The sequence below is a fragment of the Carcharhinus amblyrhynchos genome, chromosome 1 (assembly GCF_965287045.1).
Source record: "Carcharhinus amblyrhynchos chromosome 1, sCarAmb.v2.hapA, whole genome shotgun sequence".
In the NCBI taxonomy this organism is placed as follows: domain Eukaryota; kingdom Metazoa; phylum Chordata; class Chondrichthyes; order Carcharhiniformes; family Carcharhinidae; genus Carcharhinus; species Carcharhinus amblyrhynchos.
Window position 1 is genome coordinate 137,043,769 of NC_137324.1, and position 26,595 is coordinate 137,070,363.

General features: G+C 40.1%; 1 protein-coding gene and 1 pseudogene across 5 annotated transcripts in view; both read left to right on the forward strand.

Moving 5' to 3' along the window:
• Positions 1 to 26,595, forward strand: part of smad1 (SMAD family member 1) — a 145,941-nt gene that overhangs the window by 17,565 nt on the left and 101,781 nt on the right. For 4 of the 5 annotated variants that reach the window (XM_080193244.1, XM_080193264.1, XM_080193271.1 and 1 more), the window contains one exon: positions 4,509 to 5,137. In XM_080193244.1, the coding sequence (XP_080049370.1) occupies positions 4,738 to 5,137 (400 nt within the window). In that variant the 5' untranslated portion in view covers positions 4,509 to 4,737. Of the gene's footprint in view, positions 1 to 127; positions 170 to 4,508; positions 5,138 to 26,595 lie in introns of those variants that run through there. The other variant, XM_080193256.1, reaches the window with a different exon arrangement.
• LOC145351000 (U2 spliceosomal RNA) lies at positions 3,868 to 4,009 on the forward strand (annotated as a pseudogene).

Here is a 26,595-nt window from a genome sequence, read left to right on the forward strand (position 1 = left end):
GATAAATCAAATAAACTGGTGCTCCTGAAATAATTTTCAGCTCGTGATATTTATTTAGATGTGATGGATAATTTAATTTTCAACTGAATTTTTGATTTACTTGTAGGTTAATAGGTGTTCGTCATCTTATCTCTTGCAGAAAAACTGTTTTGCCAAAAGAAAAAAAAAGGTATATGCTTAGTTAATTTGAAATACAAATGGGTAGTTCTTGTTTAAACGTTTATCATCTACGATTTTTTGTATTTTATAGTTGTTGCACATAATTCTCATTCTATAGCTAATCTGAGAGTTCCTGAGCTATTATGTTTGTCTTGGTATCATTTTCAGTTGTAATTAAATAGCCAGTCATTTCTGTTGGCAGCTGGGCATAGATCTGAGTTCCTTTTTACATCATGAATTTTTCATGTACAAATGTAGTTGGGGAGGGTAATTGCTTTGTGGTGACTAGCATGTAGACAGTGCAAGTGCTTATCGGGTAAAAATATTGCAGATGGGTATTCCATTCCCTTGTAGATTATAGTTCCCTTGCTTTCTACCTTGTACACCTTAGTCAAAGTATTTTAAAGGAGAACACAAGCAGTGAAGAATGAGTGCTTTTTTATCTCCAGTTATGTGCTCTCAAAAATCTAGCTTGCAATTAATAACTATTTTCCTTTCCTATTTCTGTGAGTGGAGGGAGAAGGAAAGAAACATTGACCTAATGTTTGGGTTGGTAATGTTGGTGAAACTGTTGGCATTCACTGTCATTACTAGGAACTACCATAACTTCTAGCAATCGTACATTGCACAGTTAAACACAGAAACCCAAAAGTTGCTCAGCCCTGCCCCCACTTCTCACAAGTATTTTAGCTTTTAGTTTAATCATGTGTACTTCTCACATGTCTTCCTAAGAAAAATGAATGCTAACCTCTGTTTGTTTCTGGTTTGCTGCAATGTGATTGGTTGCCTGATGACAGAGATTCCCTATAGCAAGTGTCAGAATTAAATTCGCATCACGGAGGATGAAATTTTGCCACAGAGCTCCCCAGATGTTTGCAAACAACTTTCTTTACAGTTTGTAATGAGCACTATCATTTTGCTGCTGGTGGTGAAATCCAGGCCACTGTTTCATCAGTGCCAGATTGTCAATCCCAGTTGCAACATTCATCTCTTCCTGTCCTAGTAAAATGATTACTGCATTCTGTTGGCGGTTCAGAATGGTATTTATCTTTTATCCTCTTCAAAAATGAAACCCCTTCAGATTAAAAAGAGAAATGTCAGTTGTCTTTCCAATCCTTTCACTTCTTAAATAAATTAGGCATTTTTCTTTGGAGTAAGCACTCAAGTTTTCTATTCTGCTCTTGCTCTTCATGTTTTAATCTTGTTTACTGTGCTTGCTTTTTTAAAAAAAAAGTCTCCATCCAATGGAAAAAGTCTGTCGTATGCACCAAAAATAAAACCTTTGTATAAATAAAATATATTGCGCTTTCCAGCCTCCCCAATACTGTTTTATGTCACCTAGGCATTGTTGGATAGATATTTTCTGTTAACTCTGACACAGCTTCTTCCTGAGCGTTAACCTATCTTTACTCAGCAAATGCTGACTGAGTTGCAAAGTAATTCCAGCATTTCCCGTTTGGCTTTTTATTAATGGACTGACTTGAATGCAAACTTTTTTCAAAACTTTTCTCATCTCCTTGCGCTGTTATGAAGAATGATGTCTTTAGTTTTCTGCTCAACATTAAATTTATCTGAGAGGGCTGGAGAAACTAGCTTTGAATTTCTGATTGAAAGCTTTTAATCTTGTGTTCCAACAATAATACTGCCACTTTCAATATTGTGAGCATCTCTTATAGTGTTTGCCATTACAGGAATTGATGATGAAGAGTATTACAGAAACTTGGATAATCCTTTGTTAAGAAAGCATACAATCACTTCTTTTGGGTCAGCAATGCAAATATTTAATTGGTTCCTGAAGAGGAGCATGATGTAAATTGCCAGAGAAATGGAACATCCTCCTGACATTCTGATTCAGGAAAGTGATTCACCTTTACAAGTGATGCACGCAACGAGAGAATGGCTTGGATTTGGTCCAAGTGTGACCATAAGTGAAAGCATCGATTGGATGATTAAACTGCAAAACCGAAAAGTTATCGAGAGGAACAAGGATCACAGTGCAATCAAGTTTGTTTTAGGAGAATCAAAGTAAAAACTCGATCAATTCCAATTGTCACGTTTTTTTATAAATTTTGCAATTCCTTATGTTCAAAAATTGATTAGAGTAAAATACACTGACACTGATCTTCTGGAGGCAAATCACTGTCCCCAAGTTTGTTTGTAGACAAAGACATGTCCTGTGCACCATAAAAACAACTTTTGCAACAAACAAACACATGCTGTGTTCAGAACATTAGATCCTGTATATACTATTCTTCAAATGTGTGTTGCAGTAGATCAGGGTTGGTTTCTAACAGCTACCAAGCTGCTTGAGGTTCTTTCTGCTTCTGAAGTGCAGTGCTTGAAGGTTAATGCAACCCATGATGCTCTATATTTCAAATTTTAAGCTCTCAAATTATTGATGAGTGAGTCTTTTCGAGGAGAGAATTGGTTTAGGAAGTCAACCTGTCCTGGGCTAATGCACACCCCTGAATAGACTTTACCATATTGATTTATTAGGAGTATATTAGCATTTAATCATCTTGTTTGTAACGTATACTGGTTTTGTGTTGAGACAGAACATTGTTACTGCTTTGATTTATTTCACTTTAACTCCTTGAAACCACCATTACAGACAGCAGTCTAAAGTGACTTGATTTCAAATAAAGATCATTGTTCTTATGTAGGTAATATTAGTGAATCTTGCAGTCAATAATATATTAATGTTAGCATCTAAACTGCTTGACATTATTGCTCCACTATATTACAGTCAGGCTATCAAGTGGATTGATTGGTCCAATTAAATATCTTCTTTTCCCCCTATTCTTTTGAACAGTTTGAAGGAAGCTGTAATTTTAGTGATCCCTTATTGGCTCAGGCAGTTCCGAGTTGTTGATCTTTTACAATTGGTATTCATCTTGTCTTGAGATATTAGGTTAGACTTTTTTTAGTTTAGAGCTAAATTGTGACTGTGCCACAATTATTACTTTGCAGACCATTGAAAAACTTCTAGAAAGGATAAGCTGCTTATTTTTTAAAAATGCAACATATCTTAATTTACCAATAAGCACTGATTGATTTAGTTGTGTACACTCTTGACGAATGAGGTAAGGAAAGATGGGATTAGGGAAGAGGAAGAAAGTCAGCACTGATCCTGAATATTATCATTGCCAAGGTCAAGATATTGTATTTCTTTTTGTCAAGAGATTTTTGAGAATATGATAGATCCCTTTTTATCTGTATGTCAAGTTGTACTAAAAAAAATTTTTCTGAAATCTATAGTAATTTCTTTAAAGTCTTCATACTTATGGTTACAGATTAAGAGGCTATTTCAAAGATAAAATCACAAAACATGAAATTGCATTGGATTGTTACAAATCTTGGAACAATTAGATGTAATATGTGTCTGAGTAGCTGTGTTGACTTTTACATGTCTTTTTCCAAGAATTTCAGATTTTTTTTGTTTTTATTCCCATTCAATCAAATCAAGACCAATTCAGAGTCTCAACAAGTTGAGGCATTCCCGATCCAAGCTGACAAGACAGGGCTCTCGCCTCTGTCTTGTGCTCGATCTACATGATCTAAGCTGATTTGGAGTAGGCATAACTCCTCCTCCAAGGCTTGATCTCATTTGCATCTCAGTCAAAAGGCCGAGATGCCGCTTTTAAAAATTGCTTCAAATGAAGCTAAAATGTAACCTAATGACTTCAACCAAGTACAGCATGTCAATACTACACTTCTCGGCCTTTTGGCTAAGATCAAGTGTAGTATTGACATGCTGTGCTTGGTTGAAGTCATTAGGCTACATTTTAGCTTCGTTTGAAGCAATTTTTAAAAGCGGCATCTCAGCCTTTTGGCTGAGATGCAAATGAGATCAAGCCTTGGAGGAGTTATGCCTACTCCAATCAGCTTAGATCATGTAGATCGAGCACAGGACAGAGGTGAGAGCCCTGTCTTGTCAGCTTGGATCGGGAATGCCTCAACTTGTTGAGACTCTGAATTGGACTTGATTGGATTGAATTGGAATAAAAACAAATTCAAGAATTTCACTGTATGTGTAAATACCATATATTGTAGGATATTGAAGTACTTTTTAATAAAACTGAGTAGATACAATTCCTTCACAAGAAACCAAAATGGAATTTGAATCTAGTTAATTTATACCGGTTGTCTCGCATTCTTTTGTCGTGGTTCCAACTTGTTAGCAAAAAAAATTTACACTAATTTTGACTAATTGTAGAAGCCTTTTTTTTAAAGCTGTGCACAATACCTTGAAAATACATTTGAAGTACTTAAATTTGGAGTGATCAGATAATTAATGTTGAACTTTTTGAAGGCTAACTTTCTACTTTTTTGTTTTCTCTTTGATCCAGGAGCCAAATAATTGAATACATTCCAACATAGAACTAAGACTTTTTTGCCTATGGATTTCTTTTAAAGCTGTACTTTCGGACAATCTTATGAAAATTTCATAGTGGAATTTCATCTATCAAGACTGGATTTGATGCTTAAAACGTACTTTTAAAAACCACTTGTTCAGAATTACTGTTGATCTCTTGTACCCAATAGCATCTTTGCTATTGGCTTCAAAAACTGGTCGAGATGACAATGGCAAGTTTGTTCTCGTTCACCAGTCCAGCTGTGAAACGTCTACTAGGCTGGAAGCAAGGAGATGAGGAAGAAAAGTGGGCAGAAAAGGCTGTTGATGCACTCGTGAAAAAACTCAAGAAGAAAAAGGGAGCTATGGAGGAGTTGGAGAAAGCATTAAGCAGTCCAGGACAACCTAGCAATTGTGTTACTATTCCCCGCTCTCTAGATGGTCGTCTTCAGGTATCGCATCGGAAGGGCCTACCGCATGTAATTTACTGTCGTGTGTGGCGTTGGCCTGATCTTCAAAGTCATCATGAACTGAAACCACTAGAGTGTTGTGAATTTCCATTTGGCTCAAAGCAGAAAGAAGTCTGCATTAATCCATACCACTACAAACGAGTAGAAAGCCCTGGTAAGTTTCTTTGTCAATCCTTAAGTGTGATAGACAGAATATTAATTGCTGAAAGCTTATGAAAAAGACAAAGTGTGTGCAGTAGCAGGTAGAATTTTTTCTCAATTGGCAGTAACTACTTAAGCTTAATCTGCATTCCAATTGTTATTGTTTTGCAAGACTTTATTGTACACTTAATCGAGCTACTACATGGATTTTTTTGTTATTAAATCAGATATTTGATTACAACACTTAAAATGTGCTCTTAAGCTTAAAAAGAAAGCCGAGGTGAAATCATACTTGCATTAAATGCTACCTGGATGAGTTTCTTGCTTATTCACCTTCATCTTGGAGGAAGTACTGTGGAAGCCCTGAAATGAAGCCATTTTTGCAGGGTTCCCATAGCACAACTGCCTGAGAGTACTGTGAATGGTTTTAGTCTCCTTATTTACAGTGGGATATACATTTCATTGGAGGAAGTTTAGAGAATGTTCATTAGATTGATTCCTGGGGGAAGGAGTTGCCTGAAGTGGAAAAGTTGAGCAGACCAGGCCCGTGCTCAGTGAGTTGAAAAGAATGAGAGATGATCTTATCGAAGCATGCACAATTCTGAGGGGATTTGGATGGTGGGATCTTGGGGAAAGACTAGAAAATAAGTGGTTTCCGACTTTAGGTGGAGATGAGGAACTTCTCTGAACTATTAGATCTGTGGAATTCTCCACCCCAGAATGTAGTGGAGGTTGTCATTGAATGTATTTAAAGCTGAGTTTGACACATTTTTGATTGACATGCAAGTCACGAGTTATGACAGGCAGAAAAGAGAACTTAGCTTTACTGAATGGCAGAGCAGACTCGCAACGCCAAACAGCTTACCTGTCCTTATTTTTGTATTTACAAGTTATGGTAGACAAGTGGGAGAACTTCTGTATACTTTCTTTTTGGGATGCAACATAAGGTGTAACATACCACCCATGTTTTTCCTAATTTTAAATTGTAAACCCTTTTTAAAAATAACATTGGAGCTACTTAAATGGCTAAAATAAATTTGTTAAAGTTTGGATCCATTCCCAACTTGCTACTCATGCTCATCATGAGAGTTTCCATTGGCAGGTTGTATTTCCTGTGAACCAAAGCTTAATTTTTGTGAGAATGGGATGTAGAATGCCTCAGGGCCAACAGTTCAGCCACTGAATTATACTGGAAATAATATGGGAATGCTTAACAAAGAAAGCATGTAATGTGAACGGAACCAGTTTACATTGCTAAAGGGCAAGAGTACTAATTACCAAAAGAAAATGGCCATACATGACTCAGGAGGCAAAGAGATAGCATAAAGATGGTGAATGGAAAAATTAAAGTTTATTTATTAGTGTCACAAGCAGGCTTACATTAAAACTGCAATGAGACTACTGTGAAAATCCCCAAAGATACAAACGTGGTAAGAACTACATAATGAAAGTATGAAAATAAACTAACAAGGGATGTCAAAATCAAGGTAAATTTTAAAAATTATTAGTAACAAGGAGTCGTGGGCCTTAAATTGTTCATAATGATTTGTCAATGAATTTAAGGAATACTTACTTTGCATCAATATTTATAATGGAGGAATAGGTCAATGGAAAGCCCAAAGAACATAAGAACATAAGAAATAGGAGCAGGAGTAGGCAATCTAGCCCTTCGAGCCTGCCCCGCCATTCAATAAGATCATGGCTGATCTGTCGTGGCTCAGTTCCACATTCCCACCCTCTCCCCATAACCCTTAATCCCCTCGCTTATCAAAAACCCATCAACCCGCGTCTTAAAAATATTTAGCAAGGCAGCCTCCACCACTTCAACGGGCAGAGAATTCCAGAGATTCACCACCCTTTGAGTGAAGAAGTTCCTCCTCAACTCCGCTCTAAACCGCCTCCCCTTTATCTTGAGGCTGTGCCTCCTAGTCCTACTGTCCTTTCTGAGCGGGAAGAGTCTCTCCACCTCTATCCTATCCATCCCATTCATCATCTTATATGTCTCAATGAGATCTCCCCTCATTCTTCTAAACTCTAACGAGTACAAGCCTAGTTTATTCAGCCTCTCCTCATAGCTCAACCCCCTCAACTCTGGTATCAGCCTAGTAAACCTCCTCTGCACTCCCCCCGAGGCCAAAATATCCTTGCGTAAGTGCGGCGACCAAAACTGCACACAGTACTCCAGCTGCGGCCTCACCAATGCCCTATACAGCTGCAGCCAGACCTCCCTACTTTTATATTCAATCCCCCTTACTATGAAGGCCAGCATCCCATTCGCCTTCCTGACCACCTGCTGCACCTGCAGGCTGGGTTTTTGCGACTCATGCACAAGGACCCCAAGGTCCCTCTGCACCGTCACCTGCTGCAGTTTTTCGCCACATAAGTTATAGTCCTTCCTACCATTATTCCTACCAAAGTGGACCACCTCGCACTTGCCAACATTGAATTCCATTTGCCAGTTCCTGGCCCATTCGCCCAGCCTATCTAGATCCTTCTGCAGACTCTCCACACCCTCCGCGCAATTTGCCGTTCCACCAATCTTGGTGTCATCAGCAAATTTCGACACCATACACTCGGTTCCCTCCTCCAGATCATCTATATAAATGGTAAATAGCTGAGGCCCCAGCACCGACCCCTGGGGCGCTCCACTAGTCACCAACCGCCAATCCGAATAGCACCCATTAACCCCCACTCTCTGCCTCCTATTTGACAACCAGTCCTCTATCCACGCTAATACCCTACCCCCAACTCCATGCCCCCTTACCTTCTGCAATAACCTCTTGTGAGGTACCTTGTCAAACGCCTTCTGAAAATCAAGAAAGAAATTAATATTGAATCAGGGAGAAGCACTCATCAAAATTAACATAATCCAAATGATAAATCCCAAAGACAATATTGTTTCCATCCCAGGGTTTTAAAGTAAGTATGCAAGAACATTACAGAATATTTTCCAATGTTAGCTAGATTTGGGAACTGGTATTTTTGTATTGGAGAATTGAGCATATCACACCACCCTTTCAAGAAAGGGGCAAGGGAAAATCAGAGAGATTCTGTATCAAGAAAGGAAAGTAAAGCACACTGCTTCTTCACTCTTGTAAGTCAATGGCCCGCCCTGCATTGGTGTCACCTATTGCATTGGTAATGGGTCTACTATGGTGTTTGATCTCCCTCCTGTTGTGAGTCAGTTCCTTATACAGTAAGAATAGAAGTGTAACGGTGTGTGTGGTTGAAGAATACACGTATAATGAGAGACGCTAGGAAATAGCAGATCTGGGAAAGAGGTGCCAACAATTGAAATACTCGGCTGCAGTAGATCTAGAGTGTGCACTGCTGCAATTGGAGAAGAGAGGTCGCAAGTAGATGTGGGAATGTTTGATGTTGGGTTTATTGTAATGGGTTTAAAAATAGGGAACTCTGGCAGATTGGCAGCTCTGGCCAAATAACTAAAGTTCTTTTCATATTATTGCCAGGTATTTTTTTGTGAGACTTAATAGCAACATACTGTTGTATATAGTCGCTCGTCTATCTGAGGATGAACACCAGCTTCTTCCTGGTTACCATCTGACTGGAAAAAGCAGGGCTTTAGTAGTTTGTAGCTTAGTAATTCAGTATTCACTGGAGAAACCTTTTTAAGAGGTGTAAACCATCTTTAAATAATGCATGTTGCTGAATTCTTCTCAACCCATGGCCAAGTTGATGAATATGAGCACGGGTAATGTTGATAGTGCACCCGTGGAAGTGAGGCGTGCACTTCAAAATGGCACATCCCCATTGCTGCAAGTTCTGAGGCATGGATGAAGTATCACCATTTTCATACCAATTTTGAGTGTAGGTTCATGATTGTTTTAAAACCAAATATATCTTGGCTTAGCACATAATTGATGCTGAGGAAAGAAATATACACACAGGCAATACAAACAAAAGTGCTGTAAAAACTCAGTAGACCCACTGATTTTGTGGATAGAGAAACAATTAATGGTTGGGATTTTAATGGCAGGAAACCTGCAGCGGGAATTCACCGTTGGTGGGATCAGAAGATCCGGCTGGTAAAAATGGCTGGGAAATTCTGGCTGATGTTTTGAGTCCAATATGACTCTGAAGCTAAAGAAGTCATATTGGTCTCAATGTTAACTCTGCTTTTCTTTCTCTCTAAAATGCTTCCAAATCTGTGTTTTTCCAACATTTTGTTTTTATTTCAGATCTCCAGCATCTGCAGTATTTGTTTTTGTATATAGAAATAAGTTTAATCTATGAAACTGTTTTTGATACTTTGGTTTCAAAGGAATTTGTTTAAAGTAAATGTTCTGATATTTAAAGTCTTATATATCGTAGAAATTTGTGACATGTCATTGGATATTTAATGCTTCAGTGAGTCATCCTGCTAGTTACTTGGACATTCTGCTCAGGCAAATGAGTTTAAGATGGGTAGCAATTTTAAGGAATTTAATGAATATTTCTCATCAGTATTTACTGTTGAGAAAGGCATGGATGTTAGGGAACTTGGGGAAATAAATATTGATGTCTTGAGTGTACATAACACAGAGAAGGAGATGCTGGAAGTCTTAAAGCGCATCAAGGTAGATAAATCTGCGGAACCTGATGAGGTATACCCTAGGACATTGTGGGAGGCTAGGGAGAAAATTGTGGGTCCCCTTGCTGAGATATTTGAATCGTCGATAGTCATGGGTGAGGTGCCTGAAGATTGGCAAATGTTGTGCCTTTATTTAAAAAGGGCTGCTGGGAAAAGCCTGGGAACTACGGGCCAGCAAGCGCCTCATCTGTGGTGGGTAAATTGTTGGATGGTATTTTGAGACAGGATCTGCAGGCATTTAGAGATGCAAGGACTGATTAGTAACAGTCAGCTTGGCTTTGTGAGTGGAAAATCATGTCTCACAAATTTAATTGAGTTTTTTTGAAGGGGTAACCAAGAAGGTAGATGAGGGCAGTACAGCTGATGTTGTCTACATGAACTTTAGCAAGGCTTTTGACGAGGTATCGCATGGTAGGTTGTTACATAAAGTTAAATCTCATGGGATCCAGGGTGAGGTGTCTAAATGGATACAAAATTGGTTGTAGGGAGTGTTTTTTCAAACTGGAAGCCTATGACCAGCAGTGTGCATCAGGGATCAGTGCAGGGCCCACTGTTATCTGTCATTTATATTAATGATTTGAATGAGAATATAGGGAGCATGGTTGCAGATGACACCAAGATTGATGGCATGGTAGACAGTGAGGAAGATTATCTCCAATTGCAATGGGACTTGATCAGATAGGCTGGTAGATTGACGAATGGCAGATGGTGTTTAGACAAGGGCTAGGTAATGCATTTTGGTAGATGGAACCAGGATAGGACTTAATGGTGGAGTGTTGGGGAGAGTTACAGAACAAAGAAATGAAGCGATACATGTTCGTAGCTCCTTGAAAGTGGAGTCACAGGTGGACAGAGTGGTGAAGAAGGCATTTGGCATGCTTGGTTTCATTAGTCAGAACATTGAATACAGGAGCTGGGACGTCTTGTTACAGTTGTACAAGACATTGGTAAGGCCACACTTGGAATACTGTGTGCAATTCTGGTCACTATTATATAAAGGATATTATTAAACTGGAAAGAGTGGAGAAAAGATTTACTAGGATGCTACCAGGACTTGAAGGTTTGAGTTTTGAAGGAGAGGCTGGATAGACTGGGACTATGCAGTCTATGTAGTGGAGGTGCACCTACAATGAAGTTAAGGAAGGAGTTTTGGGATCTTGACTCAGCAATAGTGAAGGAATTGTGATAATATTCCAAGCCTGTGATATTTCAGGATTTGGAGGAGAACTTGTAGTTGGTGGTGTTTCCATGTATCTGTTATCCTTGTCCCTCTAGGTGGCACAGGTTGTGGCTTTGGGAAGTGCTGTTGAAGGAACCTTGGTGATTTGCTGCAGTGTATTTTGTACATGGTATGTTCTGCTCCTTCTGTGTTAGTGATGGAGGGGATGAATGTTTAGGGTGCTGCATGGGGTGCCGATTAGGCAAACTGCTTTGCTCTGGATGGTGCTGAGCTTAAGTGGCGAGTATTCCATCACACTCCTGACTTGTGCCTTGTAGATGGTCAACCGGCTTTGGGGAGTCAGGAGCTAAATTACTTGCCACAGGATTCCCAGTATCTGACCTGTATTCACAATATTTGTATGGCTTGTCCAGTTAAGTTTTTGATCAGTAGTAAGCCCTTTGAATGTTGATGGTGGGGAATTCAGCAATGGTAATGCTGTTGGAGCTGGTGAGATTCTCTCTTGTGGAAGATAGTCATTGCCTAGCACCTGAGTGATGTGAATTTTACTTGCCAATTATCTGCCCAGGTATTGCTGCGCCTGAACATTGACTACTTCTGTATCTGAGCAGTTGTGAATGGAACTGTAGTCATCAACAAAAGTCCCCACTTTTGACTTTGAGGGAGGAAGGGTCATTAATGAGGTTGGACTTCGGACACCTATGCAGAGGAAATCCTGCAACTGAAATGATTGGCTTCCGCCAAACACAACCATCTTTCTTTGTACTATGTTTGACTCCAGCGAGTGAGAATTGATTCCCACTGACTTCAATTTGCATGGGCTCTTGATGTCACCCTCAGTCAAATGCTGCCTTGACATCAAGGGCAGTGACTCTCACCTCATTCTGGAATTCAGCTGTTCTGACCATTTTTGGTCAAAGCCTATGACACTACGACTAACTCCTGCAGTAGTGTCCTGGGATTGATATGATTAGCCTCCAACAACCATAACTAGTGAGATGTTGATGTAGCAGGGGATTCAGCAATGGTAATGCAATTGAATGTTGAGAGAAAATGGCTAGTTTTTCTCTTGTTGGAGATGGTCATTTTTGGCACTTGTGTGACATTAATATTACTTAGTAGCCCAAGTCTGAATACTATTCGGGTTTTGCTGCATCTCGGTAATCTTTCAACACCAATGTCTGTAGGCTGAGAGTTGAAAAATGGTCAGAACCTCACTATTCTGCCCCTTGCTACCATTAGCAACCTAATGATTTTTTTCGCTAATAAGTATGTTTACACCGTGATATTTCCTTCACTATTTACTCATTTAATATTTCACTATTAACCTAATGTGCTTTTCCCTGAACTAAAATATCCATTTTGGGCTCCTTGTGAAAGTAAACGCAAGCTATTCATTAAGAACCATGCTCACATCCTATGCCTCCATATGCAAATTGTCTTTTTGATCTCAAATTAGCCCAAATTTTTCCTTAATTATTCTACTACCCTTCATGTATTTATAAAACATCTGAGTTTTGCTTTAATTGGTTTGCCAAAATATTTCTTGCCCTCTCTTCCCACCTTTATCATTTTACTCTTCTACTTTTGATACCCTTCTAGGCGTTCTGCAATATTGAGCTCTTGTAATATTTGCAGGCATGTATAACTTTTAAACTCCAGGATATCTGCAATGTTGTAAAAGAAAATGTAGAGGTGTTTATTGTAAGGACTCTTCAATTTGATCTGAATTTTTTTATTGTTTCTAGTTGGCAGAATCCTTAATATTTTCTGTCTTTCCTAAAAAGGCTGTTTGTAGTATTTGGATCAAGTGTAATGGGTGAAATACTGACATATGGAGCCCTTGATTAAGTTTTCTACTATGACTTCATATTAAGGCTGAAGTAATTTTCATTATAAAATTGTAGGTCTTGACAGTGAAGTAGCTCTTTAATCATTACACAATGGAGCGGCTTAATTAATGTAAAGCCAATCTATACTTGTTCCAGAACAATAGCAATACTTTTTTATATCTTTTTGCTTAGCATGCTTAATGAATCTGATGACAGCTAGGAATCCTAATCAGAAAAATATCATGGTTTTTGATGATATAAATATTATCATTTATTCCCTTGAAGTTGTCGAATCCACCTGGGAAATTAAGAATTTAATCTGACTCTAGTTAAGGTGTTATTCCCTTGATTAAAATGTTATAAAATTAATCAATTATTAACTTGGAAGAGCATCTGTGTTTACGTTTAAATGTATTGGAAATCTAGTGCTGACTAAGAAACATCAAGGGGTAAAAAAAGATTAGTAGGGTTGTATATAGACTCTCAAATTGTAGAGGTGATGTCAGGAATGATGAACAGGAGATTAGAGATGCATGAGATAAAGGAACATCTATAATAATAGAGTTCCCACAGGCAGAAGAAAGCTATCTGGCCCATTAAATTTGCACTGATCACAATCCTGTAACCCCACAAATTTGCCCTGCTAGACCCCCTGACACTAAGAGACAATTTAGCATGGACAATCATCCTAACCTGCATTATCTTTTGGACCGTGGGAGGAAACTGGAGCACCTGGAGGAAACTCACACAGACACGGGGAGAATGTGCAAACTCCACACAGTCACCTGAGGCTGGAATGGAACCTGGCCCCTGGCACTGAGGCAGTAGTACTAACCACTGTGCTACAGTGCCGCCCAAATTATGGGTGATTTTAATTTGCATGTGGATTGGGCAAATCAAATTAATCACTATCAGTAAATGAGGAAATTCTGGAATGTGTGCAAGATGGTTTTCTGGACCAATACATTGAGGAACCAACTAGAGAGAAGACTATTTTAGATTAGATATTGTGTAATGAGAAAGGAATAATTGGTAATCTAGTTGTGCGAGACTCCTTGAGGATGATAGAAATTTTCATTATAATGGAGAGTAACGTAGTTGATTCTGAGACTAGGGTCCTGAATCCTAGTAAAGGAAAGTATGATGATATGAGATGTGAGTTGGGTATGATAGATTGGGAAACGTAACTTAAAGGGATGGTGGTGGATAGGCAATGACAGGCATTCAAGGAGTGCATGGGTGAACTGCAACAATTGTTTATTCCTGCCTGGTGCAAAATTATAACTGGTCAAACCATGGTTAACGTGTCTGCCTCAACCACGTAATTGGTAGTGCATTCCAGGCCTCCTCCACCCCGTTGTGTAAAAAAAACTTCCCCATACATATCCACTGAACCTTTCCCCCCTGACCTTGAACTTGTGCCCCCTTGTAACTGTCATTTCTGCCCTGGGAAAAAGCTTCCAACTCTTCACCTTACCTATGGCCCCTCATAATTTTATAAACTTCTTTCAGGCAGCCCCTCAGCCTCGTCTTTCCAGGGAGAACAATCCTGGTTTATTCAATCTCTCCTCATAGCTAATACCCTCCATAACATCCTGGTACCCTGTACATTCTGTACTCCCTCCAAAGCCTCCACTTCCTTCTGGCAGTGTGGTGACCAGAATTGGACACAGCATTCCAAATGTGGCCTAACCAACATTTTATATAACTGCAACATAATTTGCCAGCTTTTATACTCGATGCCCTGTCTGATGAAGGCAAGCATGCCATTTGCTTTCTTCACCACCTTTTCCACCTGTGTTGCCACTTTTAAGGATCTGTGGACCTGTACACTCAGATCTCTGGGTATCTATACTCTTGATGATTCTGCCATTTAATTTACAGCTCCCACACCTAAATTGGATCTACCACAGTTCCTCACCTTGCACTTGTCCGGATTAAATTCCATCTGCATTCCTCTGCCCAGTTTTTCAGCCTTTCTATAATCCTGCTGTATTCTCTGACAATCTTCATCACTGTCTACAATTCCTGCAATCTTACTATCATCCGCAAAGTTGCTAATCAGACCAGTTACATTTTTTCTGAGTCATTTATATATATTACAAACAACAGAGATCCTAGCACTGATCCCTGCAGAACAACACTAGTTATAGACCTCCATTCACTCACCCTTCCATCGCTACCCTCTCTCTTCTATGGCTAAGCTAGCTCACCCTTGATTTCGTGTGATTTAACCTTTCGCACCAGCCTGCCATGAGGGACCTTGTCAAGTGGTCTACTAAAATCCATGTAGACAACATCCACGCACTTCCAGTGTCAATCGTTCTTTTCACGTCCTCAAAAAAAATCCAATCAAATCAGTGAGACATGACCTCCCTTGGACAAAACAGTGCTGTCTGTTGCTAATTGGACCATTCAGTTCCAAATGTATATAGATCCTATCCCTAAGAATCTTCTCCAACAATTTCACTGTCATTGACGTCAAGCTCACTGGCCTATAATTTCCTGGGTTATCCTTACTACCCTTTTTTAATAACGGAACAACAATGACTATCCTCCAATCCTCTGGGACCTCACTTGTGGCCAACGAAAAAACAAAGATTTCTTTTAGAGACCCAGCAATTTCCTGCCTTGTCTCCCTTAGTAATCTGGAATAGATGCCATCTGGCTCTGGGGATTTGTCTACCTTAATGTTCTTCCCTTGTCATGATATTTGCTCTGGAAGGCTTATATGTCCCTCCGAGACATCATCAATCAATGTGCCCCTGTCGTTTGTGAATACCAATGCTAAGTACCCATTAAGGATCTCACCCACTTCCATTGGTTTTATCCTCACAAAGGAGGACAGAAGATACTTGAAATGTTGTGGAACACCGGTTCCGTGAGAGGAAGGAACTGAAAGAGATCGGTATTAGTAGCGAAAGGATGTTGAGCAAACTGGGATTGAAGGGCGATAAATCCCCAGGACCTGATAAACTATATTGCAGAGTTCTCAAGGAAGTGCCCAGAAACTAGTAGATGCATTGGTGGTCATCTTCCAAGATTCTATAGATTCCGGAACAGTTCCTACTGATTGAAACGTGGCTAATGCAACCCCAGTATTTAAAAGGGAGATGGAGAGAAAACAGGGCATTTTCGACCAGTAAACCTAATGTCAGTAGGGGGGAAAGATCTAAAATCCATTATCAAAGATTTTGTAGCAAAACACTTGGTAAACAGTGGCAAAATTGGACAGAGCCAGCATGGATTTATAGAAAGAAATCATGCTTAACAAATCTTCTGGTTTTCTTCACGGATGTGATTTATTTGGACTTTCAGAAGGCTTTCAACAGAGTCCCACATAAGAGATTAGCGTGTAAAATTAAAGTGCGTGGGACTGGGCATAGTGTATTGAGATGGATAGAAAACTGGTTGGTAAACAGGAAACAGAGTAGAAATAACCGAGTCTTTTTCCAAATGGCAGACAGTGACTAGTGGGGTACTACAGGGATCGGTGCTGGGCCCCAGCTATTCATGATGTATATTAATGATTTAGATGAGGGAACTAAATGTAATATCTACAGATTTGCAGATGACATAAAACTGGGTGGGAGGATGAGTTTTGAGGAGGATGCAGTTATCCTTCAGTGTGATTTGGACAAGTTGAATGAATATTCAAATGATTGGCAGATGCAGCATAATTTGGATAAATGTGAGGTTATCCACTTCGGTAGCAAAGACAGGAAGGAGATTATTATCTGGTCATAAATTAGGAGAGGGGTACATGCAACGAGAGCTGGAGGCCCTTGTGTACAGTCACAGTCATTGGTAAGCATGCACATGTAGCAGATAGTAAAAATGACAAATGGTATGTAGGCTTTCATAGCAAGATGATTTGAATGCAGGAGCAAAGATGTCTTACTGCAATTACACAGGGTCTTGGTAAGGCACAGCTGGAATATTTGTGTGCAGTTTGGCCTCCTTGTTAGAGGAAGGATCCAGAGTCTGACTGATTTCTGGGATGGCAGGACTGACATGTGGAGAGATTGAGTCGGTTAGAATTGTATTCGCTGGAATTCAGAAGAACGAGGGGGTGAATCTCATAGAAACCTATGAAATTCTGACAGGATAGGTTCCTGATGGTGGGGGGTGTGGGGTGCGGTCTCCAGATCTAGGAGTCACAATCTGAGGACATAAGGTAGACCATTTAAGGCAGCGATTAGGAGGAATTTCTTCACCCCAGAGTGCTCAGCTTGTGGCTGGGACATGCTGTTCAGTACGATCCACCAGTCTTTAGGACAAATGGTTCACATACCAGCATGTTGTTATTGGCACTGAAATTCACACAACACGTTATTTATTTGTGTGGTAGGCAGAACACCTTTTTGGTTTGATGGTAGCAGCACGTTAAAGTTTTTAAAGTTTACTTATTAGAGTCACAAGTAGGCTTACCTTAACTCTGCAATGGACTTACTGTGAAAATCCCCTATTCGCCACACTCTGGCACCTGTTCAGTTACACTGAGGGAAAATTTAGCACGGCCAGGGTACTTAATCAGCATGTCTTTCGGACTGTGGGAGGAAACGGGAGTACCCAGAAGAAACCTATGCAGTCATGAGGAGAATGTGCAGACTCCGCACAGGCAGTGACCCAAGTCGGGAATCAAATCCAGGTCCCTGGTGCTGTGAGGCAGTAGTGCTAACCACTACGCCAACCCGTTAGTGGTGAATACCACTGGTGCTGCTACTGCAAAGTATCCCCATGAAGTAACAAGCTTCACTTTGCTCTTCTGGGATATTCTGATATAGACTGGGCACTTTTCAGAGCCAAAAGTGACGACCTTGGATCTATTCAAGAGTTTGCTTGATATACAACATGAAATGATCTAATTGGGGTCATCATGATTCTGCCTTCACTACTCAATGTATATGTTGGCATTCTTACAGTTTTGTATGCTACAAGATTGACCTTATTGGCAATCCTGTAAATAAGCATGAGGCATTTGCTCACCATCATGCAAGCTCAGTGCTGAAATAGGGTGCATCAAAGACAATTAGTAGTTACCCCGATCAGATCATTTTGTGCTGTACATCAAGCAAACTTATCTACAGACGTAAGGCTGTCAGTTTTGGTCCTGAAAAGTGCCCATTTTACCTCCACACCCTGGAAGGGTATGGTGTCTAAAGTTTGGGTGCCAGTGATGCTAGATGTTTCACGCTGCTACTTTGCAGAGGTATGGCACAAGTGGTATTCCCCACTAATAGGATGCTGCCATCAAGCCAAAAAGATATTCTGCCTATCTCACAAATGGATAACGTGATGCATGAATTTCAGTGTCAATATTGTGCAAGTTCTGAGGACCATATGTCCCAAAGACCAATAGCTCATATCTAAAAGTGTATCCCTTTTGCTGTTTGCAACAGGCATGGTACAGGCCATACCCAACCAGCAGATGCTTGCAACACTCAAAACACAGCGTCCAACATTAGATGTGATTCTGCAATTGGACAACATTTGTTGAATAACCCTCAGAGTGCTTAAAATTACTTCAATCAATTTATGATTCTCCGTCACTGAGGCTCGCAGCATGACCAATTTGCATTTACTGGAAGCTACACAGGACCCTGTTCCGTGCAGACAGAAAGAATGTGTAAACACATTGTGTCTGTTTCAACTAAACAAAATAAGTGATAGCTATCCACTGGTTCAATTCTCAGGGCATTGCCTTAACCAATCAGAGTAAAGCTGCCTGATTTAAAGCAGTGCGTGATAGTTAATTGTCAGCCATAATCAAATGTTGCATTCTCCATGGCAGCGCCTTTACCAATCAGAGTCCACTTGTTAGCCAAACAGCACTGTCTTCTAATATGGTGTGAATCTGTTCCTACCCTTGGATTTGTACTCTTGCAATCGCCCTGTTGAATGCAAAACAGAGAGCTTTGCCAAATAATGCTTCTTTCCAGCAACACTCAAGTTCTTCTGAGGAAGAGCTTGCTGGAGAAATATCCCGTGTTATGAAGTTGAAATGCTGGCCTCTTAAATCAGGGTATTTAGTCTCCACTGTTGGCAAAAAACCCCACTTTTTTTCATGTTCAGGGAAAATTTGAGACAAGGGGAATTAATTCCAGAAAATTAGTAGAATGGAAGAAACGAAGACTGCGACCTAAAGGAATTCTAAACCATAGAAACACGACAGTGCAGAAAGAGGCCATTTAGCCTGTTGAGTCTGCAGACCACAATCCCACCCAGGTTCTATCCCCATACAGTGACATATTTACCCGTTAATCCCTCTAACCTACGCATCTCAGGATGCTAAGGGGCAATTTTAGCATGGCCAATCAACCTAACCCGCGCATCTTTGGACTGGGAGGAAACCGGAGGAAAGCCACGCAGACACAAGGAGAACGTGCAAACAGACAGTGATCCAAGATGGGAATCGAACCCAGGTCTCTGGAGCTGTGAAGCAGCAGTGCTAAGCACAGTGTTACTGTGCCGCCTAAACGAACCAATCCCAGGAGAAAACTGTATTTATTCCATACTAAGAGAGATGGGAGAGATTTGTGAAACATTGGGGATTCTGAGAGTTAAATAATGGAACGATACCTGTAAGTAGGCTAATGTGTCAGTTTTCAACATGGATAACAGCAGATTTATGCAACTCTGTGTGCATTGGTTTGAGTTTAACACCATCTAAAATTATACATGTGATTAGGAGTAAAGTTGAAAGTTATCAGTACAATAATAATTTTGTATAAGCGGCTCAGCTGGGTTCATAAAGAAAAGTCATGTCTGGTTTTTTGGCTAGGTAGTAACATATCCAACAAACTGTGAAAACCTTACGATATGGTGTATCTAAACATCTAAAAGGCATTTGACAATGAGCTAAACACAAGGTTATTAATTAAATTTAAAGCTGCAAAATGAAGATGGATCTTGAGTGGATGAGAAATCACTAACCAGAAGAAAAAAGCAAATACTTATTTTGAGAAATTATGTGAGCACAGTGCCCCAAGGCTTGGTATTGGGTCCAAGACTGTTTCTTAATTGCATTGCTGGCTGAAATTCAGGGCAGATTGACAAGTGCCAAACTAGGAGGAACAGTTGATGAGCCTAATCAATCACATTGGCGGATAGCAAAATGTAGATAAGTTTAACATGGACAAGTGTAATACTATACCACAAATTAGTAGAAATGAGTGATGTGAAATGTTGCTAAATTCTGATATTTAGGAAAGAAGGCAAGTTGAGGTGATGATGGAAACAAATGAATGGTAATCTGTATAATATAAATTCCATCTTTATAAATAAACGACGACGTTCAGAATAAAAGAACTAGTTCAAAAATTTGTTTGTGCCAAGACCAAGTACAAGCAAAGGAATTTACAAAGAACATTGATACAAGGGCTAGAAAGAGTAGCTTATTAATTCTTGAGAAGTAATATTGCACAGGCAATACTGTAATTCATCACTCATCTCTAATTGCCCTACAAAGGTGATGGTGGGCTGCTGTCTTGTTTCACTGTAGTCTGTGGTAAAGGGGCAATGACAAAGTTGATAAATAGGGGGTTTCAGTATTTGATCCAGTGTTGAAGGAATATATTGCCCAAACCAGAATGGTGTGTGAATTGGAAATGATGAAATTTGTAAGTTTAGAAGATGCTAGCAGTACATCCTTAATGAATTGTTGCACTGTATGCTGTAGATATTCCATGTTGGAACCACTGTACACCTGTGAAGGAAGAGTTGGATGATCAGGCTAATAAATTATGTGCTAATCAAGAAAACTCCTATATCCAGGGTAATGAACTTTCTGATGTTCTAAGTTTGTTCACCTTGGCAAGTGGGAAGTAATCTATCTCAATGCTGACATAAACGTTGTAGTGTGAAGACTTTGGAGAGTTGGGAGGTGAGCCAATTCCTGCAAAATACGGAATTATCTGATCTGTTGAGGCAGTCATGGCATTGGTGTGGCTGGTCCAGTTGACTTTCTGGTCAGTTTCTCACTCACTCTCCTCCCAACTTCCCTAGAGTATTGGGATATTAGGCAATGCTAGTGCCATTGAATGTAAAAGAAAGGTGTTCAACTCTTGATTGAAAGTAATCATTTCTTAGCTCTTTGCAATATGGATGCTGCTTGCTATTTAGTCCAAGTCTCAATGTTGTCCAGATGCTACTGCATTCTGGGCTGGATTGTTTTCTGAAGAAATGCAAATAAAGAAGAAATTTGCATTTATGTTTAAGTTTTTAAGTTTATTTTGCACAAGTAGGTTTACATTAATACTGCAATGAAGTTACTTTGAAAATAGCAGCTTACAGGAGCTCAGGACACTCCAAAGTGCTTTACAGTCAATGAAACACTTCTGAAATGTGTTTTTGAACTGTTACAATGTAGCTAATTGCACAGCAAGCTCCCACAAGCAGCAATGTGATAACGACCAAATAACATGTTTGAAATGTCATTTGAGAGGTAATCACTGCTCAGGATGCGAGGTAATTCATCTGTTCTTCTTTGAAATAGTGTCATGGGAATTTTTGATCCCCGAGAAGAGCAGGTGAGGCCTTAGTTTGACGGCTCATCCAAAAACTGGCACCACCAACAAACTAGCGTTTATTTGCTGCCGTTTAGATTTTGGTGCTCAAGTCTGAGTCAAATTTGACCCATGTCTTCTGACTTGAGCAAGAGAGCTAAAAGCTCAACCATGGCTAACTGAACATTGCAACTATCACAAATATTCCATTTCTGCCCTGTTTTGATTATTGAAGCAACCGTTGAAGATGGTTAGACTTAAGATTCTGCCTTAAGGAATTTTTGCAGTGATTTTCTGAGGCTGTGATGATTGACATCCAGCAACTGCAACTATCTTTCTTTGTGCTAGGAATGACTCCAGCCATTAGAGAATACCTCTCGCTCACTTTTGACTTTGGTTTTACAATGGTCTCTGGATGCCGCACTCAAGCAATCGATTCACCTCCAGAATTCATTTCTTGTGTCTTTCTTTGGATTGTGGTTTTGAGGCATGTGGAATGCATTGCAGCCTTGGTTAATCAAACCTGCAAGTGTTTACAATTCCTGCAACTTTGGCTCAGAATTGCACAGCAGCATGTATTGCAGGGCATCAGTGTGGGGGAAAGAGTTAACTGGACACTGTATGTTAGTTAGAGCTCTAGAGTTGGTCTATGGTCAGAGACAAGAGGATGTGTCAAGCAGGTATGAGGATCCAGCATGCAGAAATGGAGAAACCTCAGCCCTTTAATTTGGCCAGCTATCTGTGTAGATGAGAACAAAGACTAGGTTGGTTGAGCAAATTGACCATGGTGTTGGAAGCCATTCGTTGGGGTAAAGGGGGGGGGCGGGGAATGAGAAGCAATAAGGGGCAGCATTGACAGTATAATAAAGGAGATAGAAACTTAACTGAAATCATGACTGGGGGTTCAGAAGGATGTATTGCCTGTCTGGTACCAGGATGAAAGACATCTCCTTGAGATTGGAGCTGAACTTGGAATGGGAGAGGAAGAATCTAGTTGTGGTCTACATTGGAATCAGAAATATGGGCAAAACTAGAAATGACCTGCCCTTGAGTGATTGAAGGGTAATAATCTCTGAATTGTTACCTGAGCAATGTGCAAACTAGTATAGAATCAAGCAAATTTCAGAATTAAAAGCGTGACAGTGGTATGGGAAGAAGGGGATTCGATTCATGCAGTGCTGGCACTAGCAGTAAGAAAATAGGAAGCTATTCCATTGGATGGGCTCCACTTAACCTGGACTAGAATGAGTAACCTGGCAAATTGTATAAATAGGGCTTGAAATGAAAAGGGAAGAAGGAAGGATTCGGGTGAAGGAAGACTTGGAAATCTAAAGAGAAGTTGAAACCATAAGCATGATAATGCAGCATTTTTAATCGGCAGGCTGTGATTCGTGGAGTGCTGCAAGGATCAGTACTGAGGTCTCGAACTATTTACAATCCATGTTAATGACATTAAAGAAGAGACTGCAAGTAATGTATTTAAGTTTGCTGATGAAATGAATCCAGATGGAAATGCAAGCTGAGGAAAAGATACATAAGCTGAAAAAAGGTAGACCGGTTAAGTGATTGGGCAGATGGAAGGGAATGTAGAAAGTGAGCTATAGATACTGCAAATTATTAAGAAGACAATGGCATGTTGGCCTTTATTGCAAATGAATTGGAGCACAAAAAGAAGGAAATCTTGTTATAATTCTACAGGGCTTTGGTGAGACCACACCTAGAACACTATGTACGGTTTTAGTCACCATGTGTATGGAAGGACATACTTGCATTGGAGACAGTGCAGTATAGGTGTATTGCATTTGTTCCTGGGATGAGTGGGTTGTCCTAAGATGAGCAGTTGAGTAAATTAGGCCTACACTTTCAGAAGTAATATGAGAATGACAGGGTCGACACTGAGAGGTTGTTTCCCTCAGCTAGAGAATTTGGAGCATGGGGCAGTCTCGGGATAAGGGGCCAATCATTTAGGACTGAGATGAGGGTAAGTTTTTTTTTCCACTCAAAGGATTGTAAATCTTTGGTGTTCTATACCACGGAGTGTTTGATGCTTCATCGTTGGATATGATTTTGGGGTCTCACAGAATCAAGGGATATGGTAAGTGAGCTGAAGATCAGCAAGCAGGGTTGATAGGTTGCATAGTCAGTTCCTACTTACTATAATCCTGATTAACCCAATTAAACATCAGTGAGGAGGTTATTGGTGAATAATAAATGCTACTTGATAGTACTATTGGTGTTGCCCTCTATTGATTGTAAGAGGGCTGACTAGTACTGATTGACTAAACTGGGCAATTTTTCACATTGACATCAAGGTTGTAAGTGTATTGGAACAACTTGTATGGGGCACAATTAGTTCACGAGCATATAGCTTCAGTGTTGTAGTTAGAATATTGTTGGAGGCCCTTTGTCTTTTCTGTGTTTAGTGCACTCACGATGGATTGAATTGATTTGCCATCTACTCTGGGAGGAAGCAAAGAAAGCAATTGTCCATTTGGCTTTCTGGCTGAAAATGGTTGCAAGTGTGTCAGGTTTTGCAAATGCATGCTGGACTGCTCCATCATTGAGCATCTTCCAAGGTTTTGACCTGACCTATTGGTTATTTACAGCATGTTGCATTCTCTGTTTAGCGTGAATGTAGTCCTGTGTTGTAACTTAAGCTTAGCACCTCATTTTCAGGTTGGCTTGGTGCTGTACTCAACATGCTTCTCATTGAACCAAGTTTAATCATCTATATTAATGATGCTGGAGGAGTTGCTGAAAATGGGTGATGATATGCAGATGCTTTGGTGGTGAAGGGGATATGATATTGGAAGCTTAGCTCCATCAAATACATGTAAATAACTGGAGATGATGGTAGAATGGGTAATGCCACTGGACTAGTAATCCAGAGGTCCAGGTAAATAGTCTGGGGCCGTAGGTTCAGATCCCATCACTGCAGCTGGAGGAATTTAAACTCAGTTACTAAAATCTAGAGTCTAAAGCTAGTCTCAGTAACACTTGCTTATCCGGTGTTGGATGTTGGATAAGCAGTCTGACGTAGGAGAGGCGGAGTGGGGTCATTGCTATGCATGTGGAATCAGACATGCTTTTGAATGATGGCATTAAGGTGCCTTGTAGATGATAAAAAGGAGGGAATCAGGGTAGATCCTTTGGATATACCAGAGGAAAGGATGGTGGAATGGTGAAAGAGTATCCTTTGCAGGGGGAGAATTTTCTGCCCACAACTGGATAGACAAGAATGGAACCAGATGTGGATAGTCTTACTCAGCTGGACAATGGAGGAGATGTATTTGTTACCATGTATTTTCTATATGATAGTGGAACCTGTAGGTCTATATATTTTTACGTTCTTCACTTGCAACCTGAAAACTAACTCATTTTGGGTGACTCTTTGACATGTGCCATGGGGCTTTTTCTCACAGATGGGGTATTATCTTTGTCTGACATACAAATTTTTTTCATTTTGTTCAGTCTTTTTAATCAAAATAATTCTGGATTTATAAGTACTGCTGTATAGGGAGGATAAACAATGTGGAAATTCAGTATGTATAGGTAATATCCACTGGGTACATTGAAAATCATGTCCTGAGAATGAGATCGACTAAAAGTCAGTGAGTCATATAAATAGTTGCTTGATAGTGCGGAACTTGGATATGCTAGGAAAAAACATGCTTTCAATGCTTTTTGTCTTGTGCTCATCAGGACAGACACAAGAATGCCAAATTTCAGAGAAAAGAACAATCTGCATGAGTAAGCGGTGTTGATTGGCTGGCAGGTCAGTTCTGGTTGAGGCATTGCCATGGAGTATGCATCAGGGAACTATTTTCTTCGTTTATGGGACATGGGAGTTGCTTGCTGGCCAGCATTTATTGCCGTCCCTGGTCACTATTGAGAAGGTGATGGTGACCTCCTTTCTTGAGTTGCTGCAGCCCCCGTGCTGTTGTTTTAACTCAAAAAAAATGTGCAATGCTTGGTCATATTTAGCTTTTATTCGTAGAGGGATTGAATTTTGGAGCCGTGAGCTGATGTTGCAACTGTACAAAATTCTGGTGCGGCCGCACTTGGAGTATTGCGTACAGTTCTGGTTGCCGTATTATAAGAAAGATGTGGAGACATTGGAAAGGGTGCAGAGGAGGTTTACCAGGATGTTGCCTGGTATGTTGGGAAGGTCTTATGAGGAAAGGCTGAGGGACTTGAGGTTGTTTTCGTTAGAGAGAAGAAGGTTAAGAAGTGACCTAATTGAGGCATACAAGATGATCAGAGGGTTAGATAGGGTGGACAGTGAGAGCCTTTTTCCTCCGATGGTGATGGCTAACACGAGGGGACATAGCTTTAAATTGAGGGGTGGTAATTATAGGACGGATGTCAGAGGTAGGTTCTTTACTCAAAGGGTAGTAAGGGCGTGGAATGCCCTGCGTGCAGCAGTTGTGGACTCGCTAACTTTAAGGGCGTTTAAATGGTCAGTGGATAGACATTGGAATAGTTTAGGTTAGAGGGTTATTAGATTGGTTCCATTGGTCGACGCAACATCGAGGGCCGAAGGACCTGTACTGCGCTGTTATGTTGTATGTTCTATATTCCTTTACTTGCAGAGGACAGGTTCCTGCATATCAATATACAGTAAACTTTGTATTATCCAGCACATTACCAATCGTAATTCTCCATTGGAAATTTTGTAAATGATTAGAAAATTATCCAGAACCTGTACCTCTATAACTCTATTATTTTACACTTGTTTAAATGCACTACTGAAGATTAAGTAGAAGAATATTGTTCTTTACTTTGATTATTTGCATATTAGTTCATGCTACAACAATGTATTCCAATGATAAATTGAATTCTCCGTTAAGCAGCATTTTTGATTAACCATCACCACCAGTCTGTCTCCACATGCTGAATGGAAAAAAAGTTGCTATATGAGACTTTTAGCAAGTGTAAGTGTGTCACATGCAAGCCTGGCTGATAATGTTAAATTGGTTATTAGTGTAATTCTTGGCATGCTCAGGATTATCAGTGAGTGCTGTCCAGTCATGGAATCATATCTAATGAAATACATTATGTTCTTGAGTCTTGTGAGCGTTGAGCAGAGTCAGTATTCTGCCTATTGCAAATAGCTGAAGGCATGTGCTGTTTGATATGATCCACCAATGTATGACCTGCTTACCTGGCACCACGCTGGCAGTGAAATTAATGTGCCACATTAATCTTTGTGAGGTAAGTAGAACGTCTTTTTGACTTCATTTTGGCATCCTGTTGATGGAAAATATCACTTGTGTTGCTATTGCATAGCAGCAGCATGAAATAGCTAACTTCCCTGTTGCTCAAATTTTTGAGACACCTAAACCATGCCCTTTCAGGGTA